Source organism: Chroicocephalus ridibundus, chromosome 7, assembly GCF_963924245.1.
Source record: "Chroicocephalus ridibundus chromosome 7, bChrRid1.1, whole genome shotgun sequence".
In the NCBI taxonomy this organism is placed as follows: domain Eukaryota; kingdom Metazoa; phylum Chordata; class Aves; order Charadriiformes; family Laridae; genus Chroicocephalus; species Chroicocephalus ridibundus.
In genome coordinates, this window is record NC_086290.1 from 57,193,719 (window position 1) to 57,213,827 (window position 20,109).

The window sequence follows — 20,109 nt, forward strand, 5'->3', positions numbered from 1 at the left end:
TTTTTTAAGATTTCTTTGAAAGGTTAAAGTTTTTAGTTTGTTTTTTTTTTTTTAATGAATGTGTTTCCCCGTTGTTTCCTTCCTGCATGTTGATCTCGTACCCGCTGTAGGCATGACGGCTATTCTGATGTCAGCCGCTGGACTCCCTGTGCACCTCACCTGTGTGCCGCAAGCTGCCACCACCCATAAAGCCACTAAAAAACACAGCTCAGTTAAGGAGGGGAGGAAAGTGTCCAAGAAAGGTAGTTCCTGCTCAAACTCTGATATTTGCTTCCATCTCCTTCTCTTTTATCTCTCTGCACTTGTTCTGCCTCCCTCCTTTCCTCTTGTCTCTCCCCTCGCCCTCTTGGCTCTTCTGATTTGACTGATGATGTTTGTCCCACCAAGGGGAGAGAAGCAGGGCACGTCTCCTCTGGCCTGCACCGTCTCTGACAGGCTGTAAAATGAGATGATAAAGTAGACCCTGTCCTGCGGTAGCTCTGCTCGTTTCCATCAGTCATTAAAGCTGGAGCAGCCCAGTTGTTCTCTGAGCATGTCAGAGACTTCTGCAGCCTCCCCCATGATCCTGCTACACCCTATGGGGGAGCCCTGGGCGCCCATGTACCAGGACCTTCTCTCACTCATTGGTGGGACAAGTCTGGGAGCTGAGGGACTGTCAAGGAGAGTATTTAATCCATACAAGAGAAGGTCTGCTTGTGAGCCATGTTCCTATGGTTGAGTCATGAGATGAGAAGGATCTTCCAGACACGCAGGCTCCTGAGTCATACAGGGCTTTCAAGGTCGAATTGCAGAGGATTTGTTCTCTCCACCTCTGTCTGGGGTGGAAGGGAGTGGAGCGCTCTCAGGCGGATGTGCCCTGGCAGGAAGGACTGGGTTAGCCCAGCTCTCCTGCTGAGCTGAGCCACCTCCAAGGCAGCGCCTTCGTTTCTCCTCTTCATATCTCACTGGCATCCCGCACCCTTGCCCTTGCAGAGTCTGTGGGCTCCCCGTTTAAAGCCTGGCTCCCATCCATGTGTAGCAGCCCTGGGGCTCTGTGGGGGTAGGTGTGAATCCAGCCCAGTGTAGCTGTGGAGGTTGTTTACCAACCCTGGCACAGGTATCCTGGGGTGGTCAACCACCACCAAACCTCAGGTGCTTCCCCCTCCAGATAAATGAAAGGGGTTCTAGAGGTGGGGGGTGATTCAACATGGTGATGCTTGTGTTTAAGAAAGAGGGAAGAGCCCTGAGGTGGAGGGGAGGAGGCATCTGGCTGTCTCGGGGCAGGGGTGGGGGGTTGTTGGTGCCAATGTCTCTGTCCTTGGAACCTGTGCATGCAGTCAGGAGGCTTGGTTGGGAAGCGAGGTCCAAGCCTGTCCGAAGGAAGGAGGAAGGAAAATGGAAATTAAATGCAGAGGGAGGTGTCTTGCAGAAGTGCATTATGGAGGGATCTGGGAGGAGGAGATGCAAACGGCGAGGAGGGAGAGAGCAAATGTGGAGTAGGATGTGTGATGGAGGGGGAGGAGAAAGCAGGGGGTGGCAGGAGTAGCAGCGAAGAACAGGAGGAGCAAAGGAAAATGGGTGGTGAAGGAGAGAACCGAGCGGAGGTGGGTGGCAGAGGGGCTGGATGAAGATCTAGCTCCGCAGGGCCACCTGCCAAGGCGGTGGGGTAACACAGCTCCTGGGGCTTCCCTCCCGGCGCAGGCAGCATCCATGCAGCCCTCCGCAGCCGGCGATGAGGGCTGGGTGGTGGGGACACCCTGGGAACAGTGCCGAAGTGGAGCTGTGGAGAGGCTGGATGCTCCTGGAGAGGGAATGCCTTGCCCCTGTCACTGGAGGAGCCCAAAAAACAGAGGGCCAGGCCTGCTGTTGGTGTTGGTCGCCTGCTGCTGGTTGATGACGTGAAACTAGCTGTATTTAGAGCAAGGGGTGGCCACAAACACACAGCCTCTGCAGCCCCCCCACCCCGCAGTGTGGCTGGACACTGGCTTCTCTCGGCGGGGTCTGCCGGTGCCAGTGCCGGTGCCGGGCTCTGCACCGCTCGCAGCGTCCAGCTCTGCCTGGTGCAGAGGAGGTGCGGGCGCAGGCAACCAGGGCGCTTGCAAGAGCGCGATGTGAACAGGAGGGTACGTCTTGAGCGGGGTGGGGAGAGCAGCAACGCAGAGCATGAAATGGGGGGGACGGGAGGTGGGCTGGGGGGCACGTGCTGTGTTTGGTGTGTGCAGAGGGGTGGCTGTAGCCGTGCCGGGTGTCACACACCCTGTCAGCAACACCTCTTCCTCCATGAGATGCTGGTTCCTCAGCGCTTGCTGCAGCACCCGGGAGCTCACACGTGTGCTGGGGCAGGGCTGGCTCCAGCCTCAGCCCCTGGGGGGGTCCGGGCAAGTGGCTCAGCCCCAGGGCTGTGCCCGTTTGCCATCCCAGAGAGCCAGGCTGACACCTCCCTACCAGCTCACCAATGCCACCTGCAGGGGCCAGGACATCTCGGGAGCAGAGAGGGGATGCCAGCAGGAGAGACAGGACGGCATCCGTGCCAGGGGCACCAAGCGGCTCCTTGTCCTGTCTGGCATGGCAGGATTTAGGCCAGCCGTCCTGCTGCAGAGGAGGAACTTGGCCAGTGCTGACCCGTGAGAAGGGGGTGCCTTTCTCTGTTTTAGTTTGCTAAAATCTCCCCTTTTGTCTTAGAAAGCGAGATCCCCTTTGCTGGGGCAGGGAGGCTGTTCTTGCAGAGTGCACAACTCCTGGGGTGAAGAAGATGCTCAGTCCCCCCCCCAGGAGCAAGCTGTGTTTGTATAACACGCCTCCTGGCTTAAGAACACTGTTCTGTGGTGAAAACAGTGAGCCTAACTTTGGGTCAAACTGTTCTTTTTCCCTTTACAGACCCTGAAGCTGCCAACAGGCAGAGATGGGCCTGGGTTTTGCCATGAATTTCTGCGTTGTGTGCCCTTTCCCCTCCCACATTCCTCTAGGATTTTCCATTTCGGAGAGCTGTAGCGAGCACCGTGCCTCCAGGAGCGGGTCTGTCGGTGTGCTGACTACAACCACCTGGTGCCAAAATAGCTGGCGGTGGGTGCAGCGAACCCCTGCCGAGCCCCTTCTTGCTCCCTCCTGCTGCTGCAAACCCCGGCCGCACGCAGGTCGAGGCAGCGTCCGTGGAATTGCAGCCAGCCTGGAGAATAGCTGGGTTATGTTAAACAAAGACGCTAATTAGCCAGGACTCGTTAATGTTGTTGTTCTGGCAGTGATGTCTCTGGTGCAGACGAGTGCTGCGCAGTGGGTGCTGCAGGTCTCCGGGCGGGCACTGCGCTATCGCTGCTGGCACAGAGCCTGCCAGCGTTTGCCATCCCGATGGATCAGCGCTGCCTTCCTGGCGGCTGGCATGGCCCTGCGCTTCCTCAGGCTGCTCCAGTCGGCTGTCCAGGAGGGAGGAGAGCGGCTCATCCGGATCTCCCCGAGCGCTGCTGTGCTGCTCGGGCATGGACCCGGCTGCTGCGGAGGGGAACTGAGGGGAGAAGGTGGTGGTTTGGGTCTGGTGAGCCACTTGTTACCCTCTTGGCTGATGGGGTCACCCTCCACTTTTCTCCTGGCTTGGAGGTTTCCTGGCATGTCCTCTCTGGGATGGGCAGTCACACTGCAGAGGGAGAGGAGATGAGCTCGTCCTTCCCTGCCGAGCAGGACCGTGTCTGGTCCTGCTAATCCCGCCTGACTCTGCTCCCCATATGTCCGTCCATCTGCAGCTGGGACTGTGCCAGTGCCTATGGGATGGGTCGGACTGGAGAGCCCTGCGGATTTGGGGGAGCTTGCTGTTCCCAGAGGAGACCATCTGCTGAAGGAGACGGGCTGAGATAACAGGGATGCTCTGTGTCAGGACAAGAGCAGCCTGCTTGCTTGGTTATCCTGCTGGAACGCTAAATGTGGAGAAAACCTGTTTTACACCCAATCTCCTCTCACCTTCCTGATCTCTGGACAAGCACTCTTGGGGCTTGAGGCCAGTAGGTCCAGCCTTTGCACGTCCAGGGCGCAGAGGTGATCTTGGGAGCAGATTGGGCGCCTGTCCATGGCTATAACTAGACACAACCTGTGTCTGGCTTGTGTAGGGTATCAAAAAAAAAAAGGAGACTGATGCTAACCATATGGCTGGTTTAGGGATACAGAAAGAGCCATGTTACTGCCGCAAGCATTTGGTTGCTGAGGAAGGAGTCAAAACACATCTGTTAAATGTTGCCCATGGAAAGCCCTTGCTTCAGCAAGCAACTTATTATCTACAGGGAGGAAGAGGAAGCGTTAAAAAAAAAAATCGTTATTCCTCTCTTTGTAAATGAAAGAATGGTAAACATTCCTTCACATCCCAGATAAATCAATAGCACAGCGTTGGGCCAGCTGGTGATGAACAGCATCGGTCAATTCTGCTATTGCCTTTTCAATCTGCTATTGAATCTTGAAACTGTGGGGACTGAACAGGCTTTGATGATCCCAAGGGATGGCTAGAACAAAGATTTGGAGGCAAACGCTTTTATGGAGCAAATGGTCCCGTAAGGAAGTGATTCATGTGCTGAAGCACACGTGGCTCGTGCTGTGGCAGGTGCTGTGCCTGCCGTCCTGCTGCTGGGATGAGGCCTGCCAGGTGTCTGCCCAAGACAGAACCTTTCTTTGGAGGCAAGGAAGGCTGCGTGGGCTTTGCTACCGCTGCTGAAACCAAATTCTCGGCATCAAAAGGCTTCCTTGGGACTGGACATTCAAGCACTTGCAGCTGGGGACAGATTTTCTAAAGCATCTGGGCTCTCCAGCCCTTTCTCTCTCCAGGCAGCCTTGGTGGATCTAAATGCACCAGAGCATTATCACAGCAAACTTACAGGAAGAGATCAGAGATGCCACAATGCAGATCCATCAGGCATGGATTTCCTAAGGGTGGCTGAGGGCTGCATCACCCCCTTCTGCCTGTCTGATTGCCCCCAGCTCCATCCTAATGCCAGCTGGTGAGGTGGTATAATGCCGTTTGCTTTGCCCAAAATCCCTGCTGTACCCCACAGACTTAGCAAAGAGCTTTCTTGTCCTCATTCTTACCCATCTCTGCACCAGGATTTTTGTCTCCTTTCATTGATTTCATTCAAATGAGCCTGGCCAGTTCTTGGGCAAGACATCTCTTGCCACCTTCTCCGAGCTACTACAGAGGAAAGAAAGTCAACAGCAAGAGAAATGCAGAGCAGGGGCTGCAGGGAAAGAGCGTCCTCCACTGTTCGGAACAAGGTGAATTGCTGTGAAGCTGCTCAGATGTGCCGTGCAGGTGGGAGCAGGTGAGCTGGGGCTTCTGCCAAGTACTGGGCAGGCGTTGCTGCTGGTGTAACACACCCTCTCTCCTCGCTTCCCTCGCTGTCTTCACCACCTTGTCTGCGCATCTTTTTGGCATTGCTTGCTCCGGCCCGTAGCCAGAGGAGACAAGAAGGTCGCTTGAACAAGAGCCACCTGGAAAACGCAGTCCCAGATGGAGAAGGATGTGGTGGTCAGTCTGGTAGGTACACAGAATCCTCAGGAATGAGAACACGGTGGTCATCACAATCGGGTGCTTGTGGAGGTGGATGGAGTTAACAGTGGGTAGTAGCTAGCCCTGCTCACATGGTCCTCTCCAAAACCTGCAGAGCAGAAGAAGCTGAAGCTTCTGTCTCCCATGTGACCGTGAAGGTCTATTGTGGTTGCAGACCAGAGCCTGGTTCCAAGTGCCACACGTGGAAAGTGCCACCCTGTGCTTGCCAGCCTGGAGTGAGGGCTTCAGGCACAGTAAGCGCCGAGCTGAGCTCTGACCCTGAGCTGAGACGGTTCAGGCTGGTTGCATCCCCTGGCGACTCAATCCTGGCTGGCAGCTCTTGATCTGCTGTGTGCGAGCAAGGTCTCAGCAGAGAGGATTCCTGGACCTGTTTCTCTTCTTTTGGAAAAGACAAGACAAGGAGCCGCGTTGCCTCTGAGATCCGGTGATGAGGCCTTGAAGCAGCTCCTGGCGCTGCTGAGCTCTTGGCCTGAGAGCTGGAAGGCTGGGGCTTGCCCAGGTTCCTCTGTCTCCTGCTCTTCTTGTGGCGGTTCTTGGAAATGCCAGGGGATTTTGGCGTGCCTCTGAAGTGGAAAACAGTTACTTCCATGTTGCTTTTTGGCTTAATGCTTATTTTAGCCTGTTACCACCTTCCTGGCTAAGGCTCTCCAGAGGGTGATCCTCGCAGCCCTGCTCTGCCTGAGGTGTTGGGCATCTCTCTTGCCCGGCACCGGCAGTTGGAGGGAGCATCCCTTCACCTCCTGGGCTCCTTTTCTTTCTCGGTGTGCTCAGTCATACCTTCCTCCCGCAACCGCTGCCAGAAATCACATGTTTTAGGGTGGCCAGGAATCCCCTTCTGAAAATAACTCACCTTAATGACTGTGTCTTCGCTTAGGAGAGTCCAGCTCCCAGTCCATCAGTCTTCCTTAGCTAAACGATTTTTCCGCCCACGTTAACTCTCTGCCTCGCTCTCTTCTGTTGCCCCGAGCCAGCTTGTCTGCAGCGAGAAGGCGTCTCTTCCCTGGTAGGGCGCAGGGCGACCTGGTGCTCTCCGTCGAGGTGCCCCCGTAGCACCAGCCGCTTGCAGAGCTGGCGTTCACGGGAACAAGGGGCTCCTACGTGATACAAGATCTGTGCCATCCGGGTCTTTGCCTGTTTAACGCCACCCGTGGCATCTGAGCAGTCCTTCCCTTCTGCTTCACCATGTTTGCCTCTACCGTGAAAAGTGGTTATCCGGAAAATAGCACCCACCCCTTCCTCCTGGTGACAGAATCTGCTTTTTTTGGGTGGCAGAACAGCTCAGTGCCAGCTCCAGGGGCTGTCTCTTGATGCACAGCTTTTTCAACCACAGAGGCAGTGCTTGTGAACCCTCCATCTTCCCTGAAAGCACTGAAGTGGATGGGGAGAGCTGAAGATGGATGTCATGCAGCTACACCTGCAGCTCTGGTGCCCGGCAGTTGCACGTAGTGAAGCTCTGCATCCGCCTGGCAGTGTGGAGTTTGGAGTAGCAGTACTCTCTGTGCTAAAATACAGCTGATGTCCTGCTGTGGCTTAGGAATTAACTCAGGAGTGGAGCTCTTTGGGGTAGTGTTGGAGTACAGCTCCCTCATGAGGCCCTGGCATGTCGGGCATGGATGTTTGTAGCCTGTCTGGCTGCTGCTAGCGTTTCCCTTGCTCCCCAAACTGCCACGGTGGCTCAGCCAGCCAGGATGGAGGAAAACAGGGAAGGAAGAGCTACGTCTTTGCCAGCCCATTTGTCACAGCGCTGCTTTGCCCCAATGTCCCTCAGAAGAAGATTTGGGAAGGAAGGGTGAGGTTCCCCCCGAGCCAAGTAGCAGGTCTCTCCTTTGCATCCTGCCAGGTGGAGTCATAATGTCACTTGTGCAAATGTTTCCTTTCCTAGGCTGGTGGAAGAGCCTGGTAGCCTCCGTGACGGGCCTGATGACCGGTAAGGAGCTCATCTCCTCAAACCCGGGGCTGGGCACTGTGTGGAGGTAGCTTAAGCCAAGCCTTGCTAGGCAGCTCCAAAAGGATGGGCTGGGAGTTGAGGTGATGCTGATGCTCTCGGTGATAACTTTCTCCGGGTCTTGTGTGATATTTGTTGCTTAATCCCGTAATGCCTCCAATGGGACCAGGCTGCCGGTGCTGGTGGGCTGCTCAGGTGGCTGGGGAGCAGGGACTATAGGAAAATGCGAAGGTTTCAGTGTCACGTGCTGCAAATAGAGTACCTGTTTTGTTTTATGTACCCTTGTGCTGTGTCTTGCTGGATGTATGTGGAAGTTTGAGAGAAAAGCAGTGATTTCACACTAAGGATGCGAGGCTCGTGCTGCCATACTCAAAACAGGACCTGAGGCTTAGTGTATTGCTGGGTCTCTCCTTCTCAGGTGCCAGCTGCGGGGTGTGAGAAGGTCCCACGTCAGCTGGGGCCATGTGGGAATGCCTTTTCTCCTTTGACACTGCAGAAGATGCAATCCTCTATCCCAGCGAGACCACAGTGTCCTTGGGTTGAGTTTGATCCTAGCTGGCCTCTGGTGTGCACAAAGAAAGTCCAGCTGGGACCTGGCTGGCGTTGTTTGGGGTACGTGGGGAGAACTGGGGCACAGCAGTTACAGGCAGACCCCTGGGGGTATGGCACAGGGCACCAACATCTGCCAGTGCATTCTCCCATCTGCGGCGCTCGCAGTCCCAGTGGTAGCCATTTCTGATAGCAAAGCCTTTGCGGGGTTTGTAGGGGTCGGTTAGAGCAGCCTCTTCTCCCCCTCTAACCCTAACCTTTCTCCTTGGCATCCTGGCCAGTGATTTGCTTGTCCCCCTTCTCTCTAGCTCACCCTGCACGTGCCCATCATATCTCACAGCATATCTGATTTCTTCTCTCTTTTTCTCCTCTTGCCTTGTGCAGCGACACCAACCGAGCCAGAAGCAGTGGTGAAGAAGTACCTGGAAGAGGTGAAGGGCTCTCCTGCTGATGAGGTGAGAGGACGGTGGCTTCACTCCAGCGTGCCCAGTGGCCTGTTCACTGGGGTGCTGTAAAAACCACAGCGATGCTTGAGGAGCATCCTGCCTTGGACATCCCGTGTGGTAGATACTGCTGCTTGCAATGGCACTGTTGACACTAGGTGGAGAGGCCTCAGCGCTGCCTGAAGTCCACATGTGGGCTGGTGATTTGTCCTCGTCAGAGGACTGTGATAGAGAAAGCACGGTGCAAGGTTGAGTAGCTAATCCTGGCGATGTCTCCCCATTCTCCTTGGAGCAGGTTGCAGGGCCTGGGATGAAGGAGGGAGTTTGGCTTTGGTCTCCTCTCAGTGCTCATAGAGGTCAAAACTATGGAGATCCAAACCCTGCACTGGAGCTGCTCTGTAGAGGAGCAGGACATATCCATACTCAGTTCCCACTCTGACTGATGGCAGGTCCCTTCCTGTGCTGCCTAGGAGGTGGTGGAGTGGTGCGATACCAGCCAGACAAGGAAACCTGTCTCAGTGCCCTTAAACCTCAAAGGCAAGGATTAAAGTTGAGGGCAAATCTTCCTGAAGCATCTCCTTGATCGCTTCCTTGCATCAGTCGTTACGGTCAGCCTGTGCTCGCACTACACAGTGGTTTTCTCCTTTTTGTCCTGGACTCTAGGACTGTATCATCTGCATGGAGAAGCTGTCCTCCCCCTCGGGTTATGGCGACGCATGTGAGGGCGGCACGATCAAGCCAGAGACGGTTGGACGTCTGACGAACTGCCAGCACTCCTTCCACATGCTCTGCATGCTGGCCATGTACTCCAACGGAAACAAGGTACCGAGCCGGCCCGTCCCCACCAGGTCCCCTGCGCCCGGGTGAGTTGGCTGTGGAGCTCTGACGCCCGCTTCTCTCCCCGCAGGACGGGAGTTTGCAGTGCCCCTCTTGTAAAACCATCTACGGAGAGAAAACCGGTATTCAGCCCAAAGGGAAGATGGAGGTCTCCACTTTCCCCCAGTCCCTCCCTGGCCACAAGGACTGCGGGACAATCCAGATTGTGTATCACATCAGCAGAGGCATCCAGGTCAGTGCACAGCACACTCGCAGGAAGGACTACTGCCGGGTAGCACAAGCTGTGAGAGCCTCCCAGAAGAGTACTGGGATCCAGTACAGTACCTACTGGCAGCCCATCGCTGGGCAGCCTAAGGTGCCTGGAGCCAGCAGCTGCACTGGCTGTTCTTCAGTGCATGGGTGACTTGAGTGTCCTCCGTGAAAGATATTCTCCCACTTGGAGAGTGACCCCAGGGTCTATGACAGCCTTTAACCTGCAGTAAAGACTAACGTCTGCATGAAGCAGCGAGGAGACTCGGCCTCTGCTCACAAGGTGGGAGAGATCCCGATATCTGGTTTCACAACCCACGTCTGAGGTTTCAGTGGTTGCAGTGAGCTTGCAAAGGCTTGAGCTGGGTGGTCTTTCCAGGGTGTCATCAGACCACATGGAAGGAGCTGTGGTTTGAGGCTGTCTCCCACCAGAATTTAAGTAATCTGAAGAGGTGGCTTTGTATCCCGGCAGGAGGCGGTTCTTGGAGGACCCGTGATACTGCCATGTCCCCTAAGAACAAGTCAAATTACCTCATACACGTGATCAGCAACACCTTGCTGCTTTTACGTGGAAGACCTGGTTTGAGATGGGTCTGTGTCAAATCCTGCTGCTGAGGGATTGCCTAACTCATATGAAGGTGGACGCGTCCGTGACAAATATGTCTTATCTATTGCAGGGCCCTGAGCACCCCAACCCTGGGATGCCTTACACGGCAAGAGGCTTTCCTCGCTATTGTTATCTACCAGACAATGAGAAGGGCAGAAAGGTAAAGTATCACACCCTGATAACGTGACCCTTCTCAGGTTGTCTCTTGGCCCTGTGTCAGTGGATTGGGTGGCTTTTGGGACCTGTCCCCCTGATGCTAACCAGCTATTCTTGGTAGTTGCCCATGCTTTTTGTTCCTTGGGTGCATTTGTAGCCCCTCTGCCTGTGAAGATCTTCGCTGCTTCTCCACAGCTTTGGCTGTGAAGACTTGTTCTCCTTCATCCCTTTACTAAAAAAAAAATCCCATCTGATTTTTTGGGAAGACACTCCTGGCGTATCTTGAGCTATGCAGTTACAGGGCTTTGCACTGAGAACCTCCGAGCTTGGGAAGTCCATCTGCTGGCTCCTCCCATCCTGGTTTCCTCTGGGTGGGGGTGGTGTTTGTCTCAACTTGTGCCAGTATTTTTCAAGTCCTGGAAGACCAGCGCGTACAGGGAATGGTCTCTTCCCATCAGGGTCACCACATAGCTAACTGGGAGGTGAGGGAGATCCCTTCTGATGCTGGTTTGGTTTCCTCCTGCTACGGCGGGGATTTAGGTTGTCGAGTTTCTGACGAGCTGCTTTCATGGCTCAAGTCTCCTAGGTGTTGAAGGCCAGCTTTGTTTTTTCTCCTTCCATCTCTAGGTCCTGGAGCTCCTGAGGGTGGCCTGGAAGAGACGCCTGATTTTCACAGTGGGCACCTCCAGCACCACCGGCGAGAGCAACACGGTGGTGTGGAACGAGATCCACCACAAGACAGAGATGGACACAAACCTGAGCGGCCACGGCTACCCCGACCCCAACTACCTGGACAATGTGCTGGCGGAACTGGCCGCGCAGGGTGTCACCGAGGACTGCCTGAGACAATGAGCTGGGCTGGGGACCCGGCTGTGCCGCGCACGCGTCGGGGGGCCACCTGGTGCACTTATTCCTGTTGCCTTAAGTTCTTGTGTCCGACCGCCCGTCACACTGAGCAATAACACTGTACCGCCGGAGCCCTGCCTGCTCTCTACAGTCTTTTTTTTTTCGGGAGGGAAGGATATTTTTGTAGAAACTGCGCTTGTGTTCCCTGGGTGGGGTTGATGCCCATCAGGGACGGGCTGGGAGGGCGGTCCTGAGGTGACAGACCCTCTTGCAAAGGCAGAACCTTGCCCTGGTAATGCCTGGGGACAGGACGGGGAGAGGGGGTTTGTCTTGCTCCCACTAAACCAACTGGAAAGCGAAGGAGGGCGTCCCTCCGGCACACCGCAGCTCCCCGTCTCTGAGGCACCTCTTACAGCGAAGCCTCCTCCCTCCTGCCCCTGTATCCCTGCTTGGTCCTTAATAAACACTTCGTTTCCACAGCACGTCGCTGCTGCCTGATGGCTTGGGCCGCTTCCCCGCTCGGTGGCCCGCTCGGGAGGGCCGGCCTGCTCCACCGAGCCAGGGACTCTCGATCCAGCCGGGAGAAAGGAGGGACATAAATCTCTGCGATAGCACGACCCTGGTGCTGGTCCCCGGGCTCGGGGGTTGCAGCCTGGTGGTCTGTGTCCCCCATGCCAGCAGAGGTGACCTGGCAGTGACCGTCCTGGGGGAAGTCGCAGCCCTGCTCTTGCTGTCAGCTGCCATCCCCGCTCCTATCCTCCTGAAACCCTTCTGGTAGGACCTGGCCCTCTTTTTTTTGTTTTTTTCCCCTCTCTCAGGTGAAATGGCAGCACTCTGGGGCCGTTTGTGTTAACCGCTCGCTGCCGCTGCTGCGGGGACCGCTGGTGCCACCAGGCGGTGACAGGCCACCTTCCTCCCCGGCTCCGCAGCGGCTGGGCGGCCGCGCAAGGCGCGCTCCGGCACCCTGAGCTCTGCCTGCTGGGCAAGGGATATTGCCCCAGTCCTGGTGGCCTTGCTGCGTGTTGTCCCCAGCCTTGTTGTCACCTGCTAGCTGGTCTTTCTAACAGCTGTTTCTGCCTCTCTCCGTGGCCACCAGCCCCAGCCGCAAGTCCTCAGAGCTCTGCCCACGTTAAATCCCTTTGGCACAAAAGAGCCCCCGCTGCCATCTGCCATCTCACCTCCTTCCCGGGAGCTCCGGGACGTGGCCGTGCTTCATGGTGGCTGCTGGGACCGGGAGCTCCTGGACCAGCAGAGGGACAATATTCTTTCCATCAAGGAAATACGAAACGTAAAGGTTTTTAAGAGCTGTCAAGGGCTGGAGCTTTGTCCTCACAGCCTCCTGGTTGCCTTCTGCTGCAGGCTCGAGGGAGGAAACCCTCAAAGACCCAGCGGAGTCAGGATGCTGCAAGAATGGGAGCTCCTTGGGAGCAGCAGGTATGTGTTTGTCTTGCTGAGCCCTGCGGAAACGCGCTGTCTCTGCTCCTCTCCCACCCTGCTGGCAAAAGGGAGAGGTTTCGAGTTTAAACCTCAGCTTTCTATCCCCGGATCATCTTCTCCCAGCAATCAAAACAGTGAATTGAAGCAAAAATTGAGCAGGGTTCACCCAGCCCTGTACAAAGCAAGAATTTCTTGTCCAGCGTCGCCCAAGGCAGCTTCAGCTGATGCTCCTGTGCCTGGATCAGGTGGAGCCTCCCGGCGTCTGGGCAGGGCCAGGGCCAGGGCACCCTGGTGCGAGCTGGCCAGGCTCGTCCCTGGCTGTCACCTCCTCCAGCGTGAGGACATGAGGCGTCTCTTAAACTCCTTGCCACGTTGGGGCCGAGCCCTGAGACGGCTTAGCCCCCGTGGCGGGGGGGATGCAGGCGGCAAAGCCGGGGGAAAGCAGCGGAGCCGGGTGCTCGGGTACCACTGCACAGGGAGACGCTTCCAAGCGGGTCCCCTCGGTGCCCTGGGGCAGGGGGAGCAGCCGGCTGGGGGTGGGGGGGAGGCTCCATGGCTGGCATGGGACCAAAGCACGACCGCGACGCGAAGCTGGGAGGGGACGGAGCCCCACATAAGTGCTTCTAACGCCACCCCACAGGTCTGACCGACAGCCGTGTGTCTCCCTGGCCCTGGCTGCGGGCCCGCGGCGGGGGTTTCTCCCTTCCCCCTGCGGTGCCGGCTCGCTCTCAGCAGGGTGGTTATTATTAGCCGAGCCTTGACCCCGCAGGTATGCCGGCCCCGCGTCCCAGAGCGGGTACCGGCAGCTGAAACTGTGACTCAGTGTCCCCCTGCGTCACCCTCACCCCACCGCTGGCACCCCGCCGGGCAGCGCCCAGGAGGGCTCGGGGGTGGCAGAGGGGGGGCCGGTGCGTCCCCGAGGGCACCCGCCGACCCCAGGGCTGGTATTGCCGGGTCGGAGGAGAGGAATAAGGCGGGGATGGGAGGAGGGACGGAGGCTGCAGCTGCGCCTGTTTGTCCCCTCCGCAGCTGGACCGTGTAATCTTTGAATGCCCCATTTCCACTTAATCTGAAGTCACAGTCCCCGGACCTTCGGGAAGGGGGGGGTGCGGAAAATCCCCTCCCACGCAGGAGCGGGCGGCTGCGGCCCTTGGCAAACACCGGAGAAGGAGCGCTCGAACCCCTTTGCGTGGAGAGCAGCTGGGGGGGCTGGCGGCGGGGGCCGGGGCAGCTCCCCTTCCAAGGTCACTGTCATCCCTGGCCGCGTCCCAAGGGCTCGGGGACCCTTTCCCCAGGGAGGGGGGCTCTGATCTGTCCCCGCTGCCAGCGAGGGGGAAGGGTGGATGGGGAAATAGCATGGGTTGGCCCTGGAGCTTGAGTGCGTCCGCGCCCCCGGCGCTGGGTGGGACGGTTCGCCTTGAACGGCTGGGGTTTTGGGTGAGTTTTGGGTGTGATGGCTCTGGAGTGCTTCCCCACCCCCGGGGCAAGGCTGGCTGCACCCAAAACCAGCTGGGCGCGGGCCCACCCCTTGCCCTGGCTCTAATGCTGGGTGGGCACAGAGCACCCACAGGGGGTCAGGTCCTGGTGGGGTGAACGGGAGTGCGGGACCACTCACCCGGCTGCCCCCCTAGCCCCAAGAAAACCTCCGACTCCTGATGACCCATTCTTGAATGTGCCTCTGGTGCCTCCTCTGTGCCTCAGTTTCCCCTTGCACATGGCTGGCCCGTGCCCTGCATCCTCGCAGCCCACCCTGGCACCTCGGCTCCGGGGTGGCTCCCCGGGGGGCTTGGGACCAGCGGGTGACCCTGGAGGCACAGCCGGCCCCTTTGCCCACGGGGTCCTGCCGGGCCGGCAGAGCCGGTGCAGGAATGCGGGGCTGGGAGGGTCCGGTTCCCTGGGACAGGCGGTCCCCACGGCGGGGGCTCGCGGGGCGGACCGTCCCCTGGGCAGTGGGACAGGGTGAGCGGAGCCAGGCGGCAAGTCCAGCCCCGCTGGGACACCACCATGGAGCTGCTGTGGGTGCTGCTGGCGCTGGCTGGGACGGGCACAGCCACGGGCCTGGGTGACTCCCCGGGGGGACGGGGCAGAGTGGCACGGGGGCTCGGGGGGGCTGCGGAGTGTTTGTGGCAGGGAAGAGGTTATGGGGCCGGGCGTAGCTGGGGGGGTCCCCACGCTGGTACCATCCCCCTGGTGCTGGTGCTGCTGGCGCCCCGTGAGCCCTGGCTGTGCTGGCACCGGCGCTCGTGGACGCTGGCGCGGATGCAAGCTGGGGGGTCAGGAGCTCGCCGGGCGGGGGGGGGCACAGGTTCCCCCCACTCACCACCCGCTCCCCAGCCCTGCTGCCTTACGTGCCCCGCGTGCCCCCCGCGGCGCTGCTGGGGAAGGTGACGGCCACCACCTTCGCGCTGGAGATGCCGTGCTGCGTCTTCGATGGACACGCCAACGCCTCCGACGCCGTCTGGCTGGTGGTGGCTTTCGCCAACGGTGAGCGCCCGCTTCTCCGGCACGTGCTCCCTGCCATGGCGGGGAGATGTGGGGGACCCTCGCCACAGCCACTCACCCCCCATCCGTGCCGCGCAGCCTCGGACGCCTTCAGAAACCCCCCGTCCCGCGATGATGTGCCCCCGTACGAGCGGCTGCCCACCGCCCACTCCTATATGACACTGGAGACGGCAGCGGCCGCCTACGCCTGCCCGGCGCCGAGCCCGGCCGTCCTGCGTGTCGGGGGTGACACGGCGTGCGGGGGAGAGGGCGGCCGGGACCCCTGCAACGGACCCCTGCCCTCCCCGGGACCCTACAGGTGAGGCCGGTGGGATGGACACCCCCCCCCCAGGTCCGGGGTGTTCTTGTCCCCCCTGGTGTCACCGCTGCACCCACCCCGCAGGGTGAAGTTCCTGGTGATGGGCTGCCACGGCCCCAAAGCGGACACGAGGTGGTCGGACCCCATCCTCCTGCGGAGAGGTAGCGGGGACCCCCCCGGGCCCCCCCCTGCCCGGTCAGGGTGCCGGCATGCTGTGTGGCATCAGCCCTGTGCCGTCACCCCAACGTCTGGAGGGGAGAAGCGGCCCCCGATCGCCCCCATCCCTATCCCTCCCCTTTCCATCGCACCACCCCTGAGCCCCCCGCGTCCCCCCCCACTGACACCCCTCATCCCGCCTCCCTCCAGCCGCCAGCCCGAGCACCATCGACCCTGCGCCCGTGCGTCGTGACAGTGCCCCGGTCGTCGTCGCCTCCATCCTGGCCAGCCTGGGGGCCGCGCTGGCCGCGGCGGTGCTCGGCGCTGTGGGGTACGGGGGCCACGCTCGGGGCCGGGGGGGCACATCCGTGGGGGGGCCCTGGGAGAACACCCCCTCCTCGGCCCCATCAGCAAAGAGATGGAGCAAAGGAGATGGTTTTAAGATTTAAAAACAAATTTTTTTTATTACACTGGGGGGGTTGGCAAGAAGAAAGGGCCCCTCGGGGGTGGTCGGCGCAGGGGGGGCCGGCAGAGCCCCGCGGACCCCACTTGACGCCTCTGCTCCTCTCTCCCTGCAGCGCCGAGGCGTGGGGGTCCCTGTGCCGCCGGGATCCGGGGAACGGCGCCTTCGCCCACAGGTCCTACAGGACCCACCACATCCCCCCGGCCCTGCCCCAGCCCCTGCCCCCCGGCTGCGGCTGCAGCCCCCCGGGGCTGGGCTGCTTCGCCCCCCGGCGCCCCGGTCCCTGTCCTGCCGAGTAAACTCTCACTTTTCATCTGCGACCGCCTCCTCGTTTTGTCCGGCCGCGGGGCAGTGTGTCCCCCCCCCGTCCACCTGCCACCCCGCTGGCGGCCGCGCAGGGCTGGGGCTGTGGAGGATGGGGACACTGGGACCCCCAAAAACCACCTGGGGCCTCAGCTTGGTGGCGCTTGGTGTCATGGGGGGCGCATGCCAGCACCGGTGGGGGCTGGGGGGGGGGGGGGTAGCCCCCTCCCCGTGACCCCATGGCCTGGCTGAGGTCTGTTGCCCACCCATGCCACGAGCGTGGCGGTTCTCAGCACGCCTCGCCGGCGGGCGCTCGGGTGTAGCAAATGCTCCCCCGGGGAAACGAGCCCGACCTGTTTGCCACCGGGGCCGTGGCTGGCGCAGGAATGTGGGCGGTTGGCAGCCGCAGGCGGGTCCCGTGGGGACGCGGAGCCCGGACGCCCGCACTCCTGCCCTCGGCACTCAGGCGCCCGCACGATGCTCCCGCTGCTCCTGCTGCTCCTGGCCACGGCCCGCGGGCTGGGTGAGTCCATCAACGCCACCGGGCTGGGCTGGGGGGTCCCGCTGTCCCCAGCTTGCGGGGGTCCCCAGCACATGGCCACTGGGACCCCTCCTTGGAGCCTGGAGGTGCAGGGCAGTTGATGCCCCCCCCCGTTCTGGGTGCCACCGCCAGCGTCCCTGCTGTCACCTTCCTAGGTCTGCTGGCACGGCGTGGGGTCCTCTGGGGTCTCGCAGGGGTGTCCCCCCCCGGGTGGTGGCATGGGGCGTCTTTCCTTCCTCTTTTCATGGAATACATTGTGTTTGAGCCCAAAGCAGGGGGTGGGAGGGGAGCGGGGGGCCCTGCAGGCAGCATCACAGGGGTCACCTCCCTCCTGTCCCTGTCCCCACGCCGAGCCCCCAGCACCGCTGCAGCCTGTCATAGCCGCTGCTCGGGGGCTACAGCGGGGAAGGTAAGGGGGGGGGCGGGGGGGTTCCGCACCCTCCGCTGCACCCCCCTTGGCTGCTTCTCACCGCAGATGGTCTCCCGACCCTGGAGGCCCCGGTCCTGGCCAGCTCGTCCCTGGGGGGCCAGAAAACCACCTCCACCTTCGTGCTGGACCAGCCCCGCTGCGTCTTCACCAACGTATCGAAGGACACTGTCATCTGGCTGGTGGTGGCCGATCCCAGGGGTAGGTGGGGGGCTGCGAGGCCCCGGGCAGGGCTGTGTGCAGGGCTCCCACTGCCGCCAACGCCCCCCCCCGGGGTCCCTCCTTACCCCCGTCCCCGTCCCCACAGCCGTCCCCGACTTCGACAACAGCGTGGAGCCGGGGGGTCCCGGGCGGGAGTTCCAGCAGTTCCTCAACAGCACCTTCGCCTACATGACCCTCAACACCACCATCCTCAACTACCCCTGCCCCAAAAACCCCGGGGACATCACCGTGCTGCGCGTCGGCAGCGAGACCCGCTGCGCCAAGGATAAGAAGAGACCCACCTGCAACGGCCCCCTGCCCGGCCCCGGGCCATACCAGTGAGTCTGCCCACGGGGACGTGCCCCCCCCGGGGTCTGCTGGCAGCCCCCCGGCTCGGGAGAGCGTGGCCAACCTCCCTTCCCATCCCAGGGTGAAGTTCCTCGCCCTGGACGGCTCCAAGCCCGTGGCCCAGACAGCCTGGTCAGAACCCATCACCCTGAGCACAGGTACCGCTGCCGGGGTGCTCGTCCTGCGCCACCCCGCAGCCATCGGGGTCTGGGGGGGGGATGCTGGGTGGTCCCGGGGGGCTACACGCCGAGCACCAGCATCTCAGGGTGCAGCGTCCCTGCGAACAGCCAGGGAAACTGAGGCAGGGTGGTGCTGCGGGTCCTGCTGGGGTGCGACGGCACCGTGTGATGGTGTCACACATTGGCCCGCGACCGCGCCGTGTTCCCCGCACTGCCCCGAGGTCCATGTCCCACCGCCTCCCCTCCCGCTCTCTCCCCAGCCCAGCCATCCGGCAACATCCCCGTGCCGGGCAGCGGGCACAGCGCCGGCATGATCGCCCTCACCTCCATCCTCTCCATCCTCTTCGCCATCCTGCTGGCCGGCCTGGTGGCCATGCTGCTCTGGGGGTAAGTGCCACCCCCGCGTCCCACCACAGCCGCGATGGGTGCTGGGCACACGGGACCGGCGTCAGGGGGTGACACCGTCACCCCATGGCCCCCACCCTCGTCGCTCACGCCCCCTTCCCTCCCCAGCTCGGACGCCAGCAGTGGCAGCAGCACCTTCAGCAAGCCGGAGGCGGTGACGGTGCGGCGGTACAACACCCACCATGTCTACGACCAGCCGGCCGCCCGGCTCTGAGCCCCCGCCACAGCCCCCCGCCGCCCCCCCAGCACCTCCCCACCTGCTCCCGCGCCGGCCGCCACCATCCTGCGCACCCGCGGGTGCCCTCGTGGCTGCCCCAGCGGTGTGGGTGGCACGATGGCCACCCCTGCGGGGGCACGGCCAGAGCTGCCCCACGGGCAGGGAACTGTGATGGAGCGGGAGACTAAAGCCCTTTCCGCATGCTTTGAGCCCAGACTCTGCCTCCTGTTTGTGACCCCCTGGGAATGGCACCCGCCGGAACGTCGACGGCTCCGGGAAAAGCCCCATGGCCCCCACCCCGTGCCCCACGCAGGGCTCAGAGCCCCCATCCCTGGGGGCAGGGGGCAGCTGGGGGGTGCTCTGGGGTGGGAGAAGCGTTTTCACACCCGGCTCAGGGCACGTGGCATCGCACGTGCCCAGTTTAGGTGGGGAACAAGGCAGCGGGTGGGGGGGAACTGGCCCCCCAACAGCCCCGGTGCTGGGGTGAGGGGCACAGAAATGCCCCCAGGGGTGGTTGGGGGGCTATAGGAGGGTGTTTCTCCCCGTTCCCCTTCGCCCCACAGCGATTCACCCCAGAGGAGGGTCTCCCCCACCCAGAGCTGGCCCAATCCTGCCCGGGTGCTGCTGGTGTTGCCCCCCAGTAGCCATGAGGTGGCAGGAGGGGACCGGCAGTGCAGGGCCTGATCCTGAACTGGGGGATGTGGGGGCCTGATCCTGCACTGGGGGCGGTGTGGGGTGTCTCACACAGCGATTCTGGTCCTGCACTGGGGTGGGGGTCCCTGGTCCTGCAACGGGGGCTGTGGGGGCCCGATCCTGTACCAGGGGCTGTGGGGGGCCTGATCCACCGATCCCGACCCTGTCCTGGGGTCCCTGATGCTGCAGCCTCGGCAGGATGAACCCCCCCGCCCCGGTGCTGAGGACAGGGAGGCTGGAGAGCGCTGCAGGGTGGCTGTGCCCCCCCCTTTGAGAGGAGTCGGGGCAGGTACGTATTTATGTATTACATCATATACATATATTAAAATCCCCATATTGTTTCCGTGCAAAGGGCAGCATCACATTTACACCCGATCCATGGTCACAGTGCCCTTACCGGGGTGTGCTTATGCTGCCCGGGGGGGTTGTTAACAACCTGCCCCCCTGCATGGCCGGAGCCGGCCTCCGTGGAGCCCAGCCAAGGAAAATCAAGCAATTCCAGCAATTAACCCCTGCCGAGATCGGCTTGGATGCAGCGAAGGGCCGGTTTCGTCTGGCAAACACGGGTCGCCGCCATCCTGCCCCCGCCCTGGCTCCGAAACACCCCTTTCACCCACAAAGTGGCGTCGAGCGGCACAGGAGGGGGGGATTTGTCCCCCGTCACACGGGCGCTGCTGGAGGTGGGACACGTGGCCCCGACCACGTGTGGGGCTGGAGCTGGCACACGGCGGGGCGCGAGCGGCGGCGGCAGGGGACTGCGCCCCGTCCCCCCGTGCGGGGGAGGCAGAG

At 61.0% G+C, this 20,109-nt stretch overlaps 2 protein-coding genes across 4 annotated transcripts in view; both read left to right on the top strand.

The window, feature by feature from the left end:
- Nucleotides 1-11,630, top strand: part of DTX2 (deltex E3 ubiquitin ligase 2) — a 39,837-nt gene extending 28,207 nt beyond the window's left edge. The window contains exons 5-10 of one of the 3 annotated variants that reach the window (XM_063341775.1): nucleotides 111-242; nucleotides 8,397-8,467; nucleotides 9,119-9,277; nucleotides 9,363-9,524; nucleotides 10,219-10,308; nucleotides 10,932-11,630. In XM_063341775.1, coding sequence (XP_063197845.1) covers nucleotides 111-242; nucleotides 8,397-8,467; nucleotides 9,119-9,277; nucleotides 9,363-9,524; nucleotides 10,219-10,308; nucleotides 10,932-11,156 — 839 coding nt within the window. In that variant the 3' untranslated portion in view covers nucleotides 11,157-11,630. Of the gene's footprint in view, nucleotides 1-110; nucleotides 243-7,400; nucleotides 7,446-8,396; nucleotides 8,468-9,118; nucleotides 9,278-9,362; nucleotides 9,525-10,218; nucleotides 10,309-10,931 lie in introns of all 3 variants that reach the window. The other 2 variants (XM_063341776.1, XM_063341777.1) reach the window with 2 other exon arrangements.
- A 494-nt stretch (nucleotides 11,631-12,124) lies between these two features.
- On the top strand, nucleotides 12,125-18,825 carry LOC134518843 (uncharacterized). Its single transcript, XM_063342093.1, has 11 exons — nucleotides 12,125-12,584; nucleotides 14,922-15,387; nucleotides 15,472-15,548; nucleotides 15,754-15,874; nucleotides 16,122-16,301; nucleotides 16,603-16,832; nucleotides 17,326-17,478; nucleotides 17,585-17,816; nucleotides 17,908-17,984; nucleotides 18,266-18,392; nucleotides 18,519-18,825. The coding sequence occupies exons 2-11, from the start codon at nucleotides 14,999-15,001 to the stop codon at nucleotides 18,622-18,624; spliced, it is 1,692 nt and encodes a 563-aa protein (XP_063198163.1). The 5' UTR covers nucleotides 12,125-12,584; nucleotides 14,922-14,998; the 3' UTR covers nucleotides 18,625-18,825.
- Nucleotides 18,826-20,109: the final 1,284 nt, after the last annotated feature.

Bases quoted from the DNA above. Each gene is read 5' to 3' on its own strand.
- LOC134518843 (XM_063342093.1), top strand. From the start codon at position 14,999: ATGCCGTGCTGCGTCTTCGATGGACACGCCAACGCCTCCGACGCCGTC. The intron at 15,549-15,753 runs GTAGCGGGGACC...GCCTCCCTCCAG, and splicing joins CCCCATCCTCCTGCGGAGAG to CCGCCAGCCCGAGCACCATC. The intron at 15,875-16,121 runs GTACGGGGGCCA...CTCTCCCTGCAG, and splicing joins GCGGTGCTCGGCGCTGTGGG to CGCCGAGGCGTGGGGGTCCC.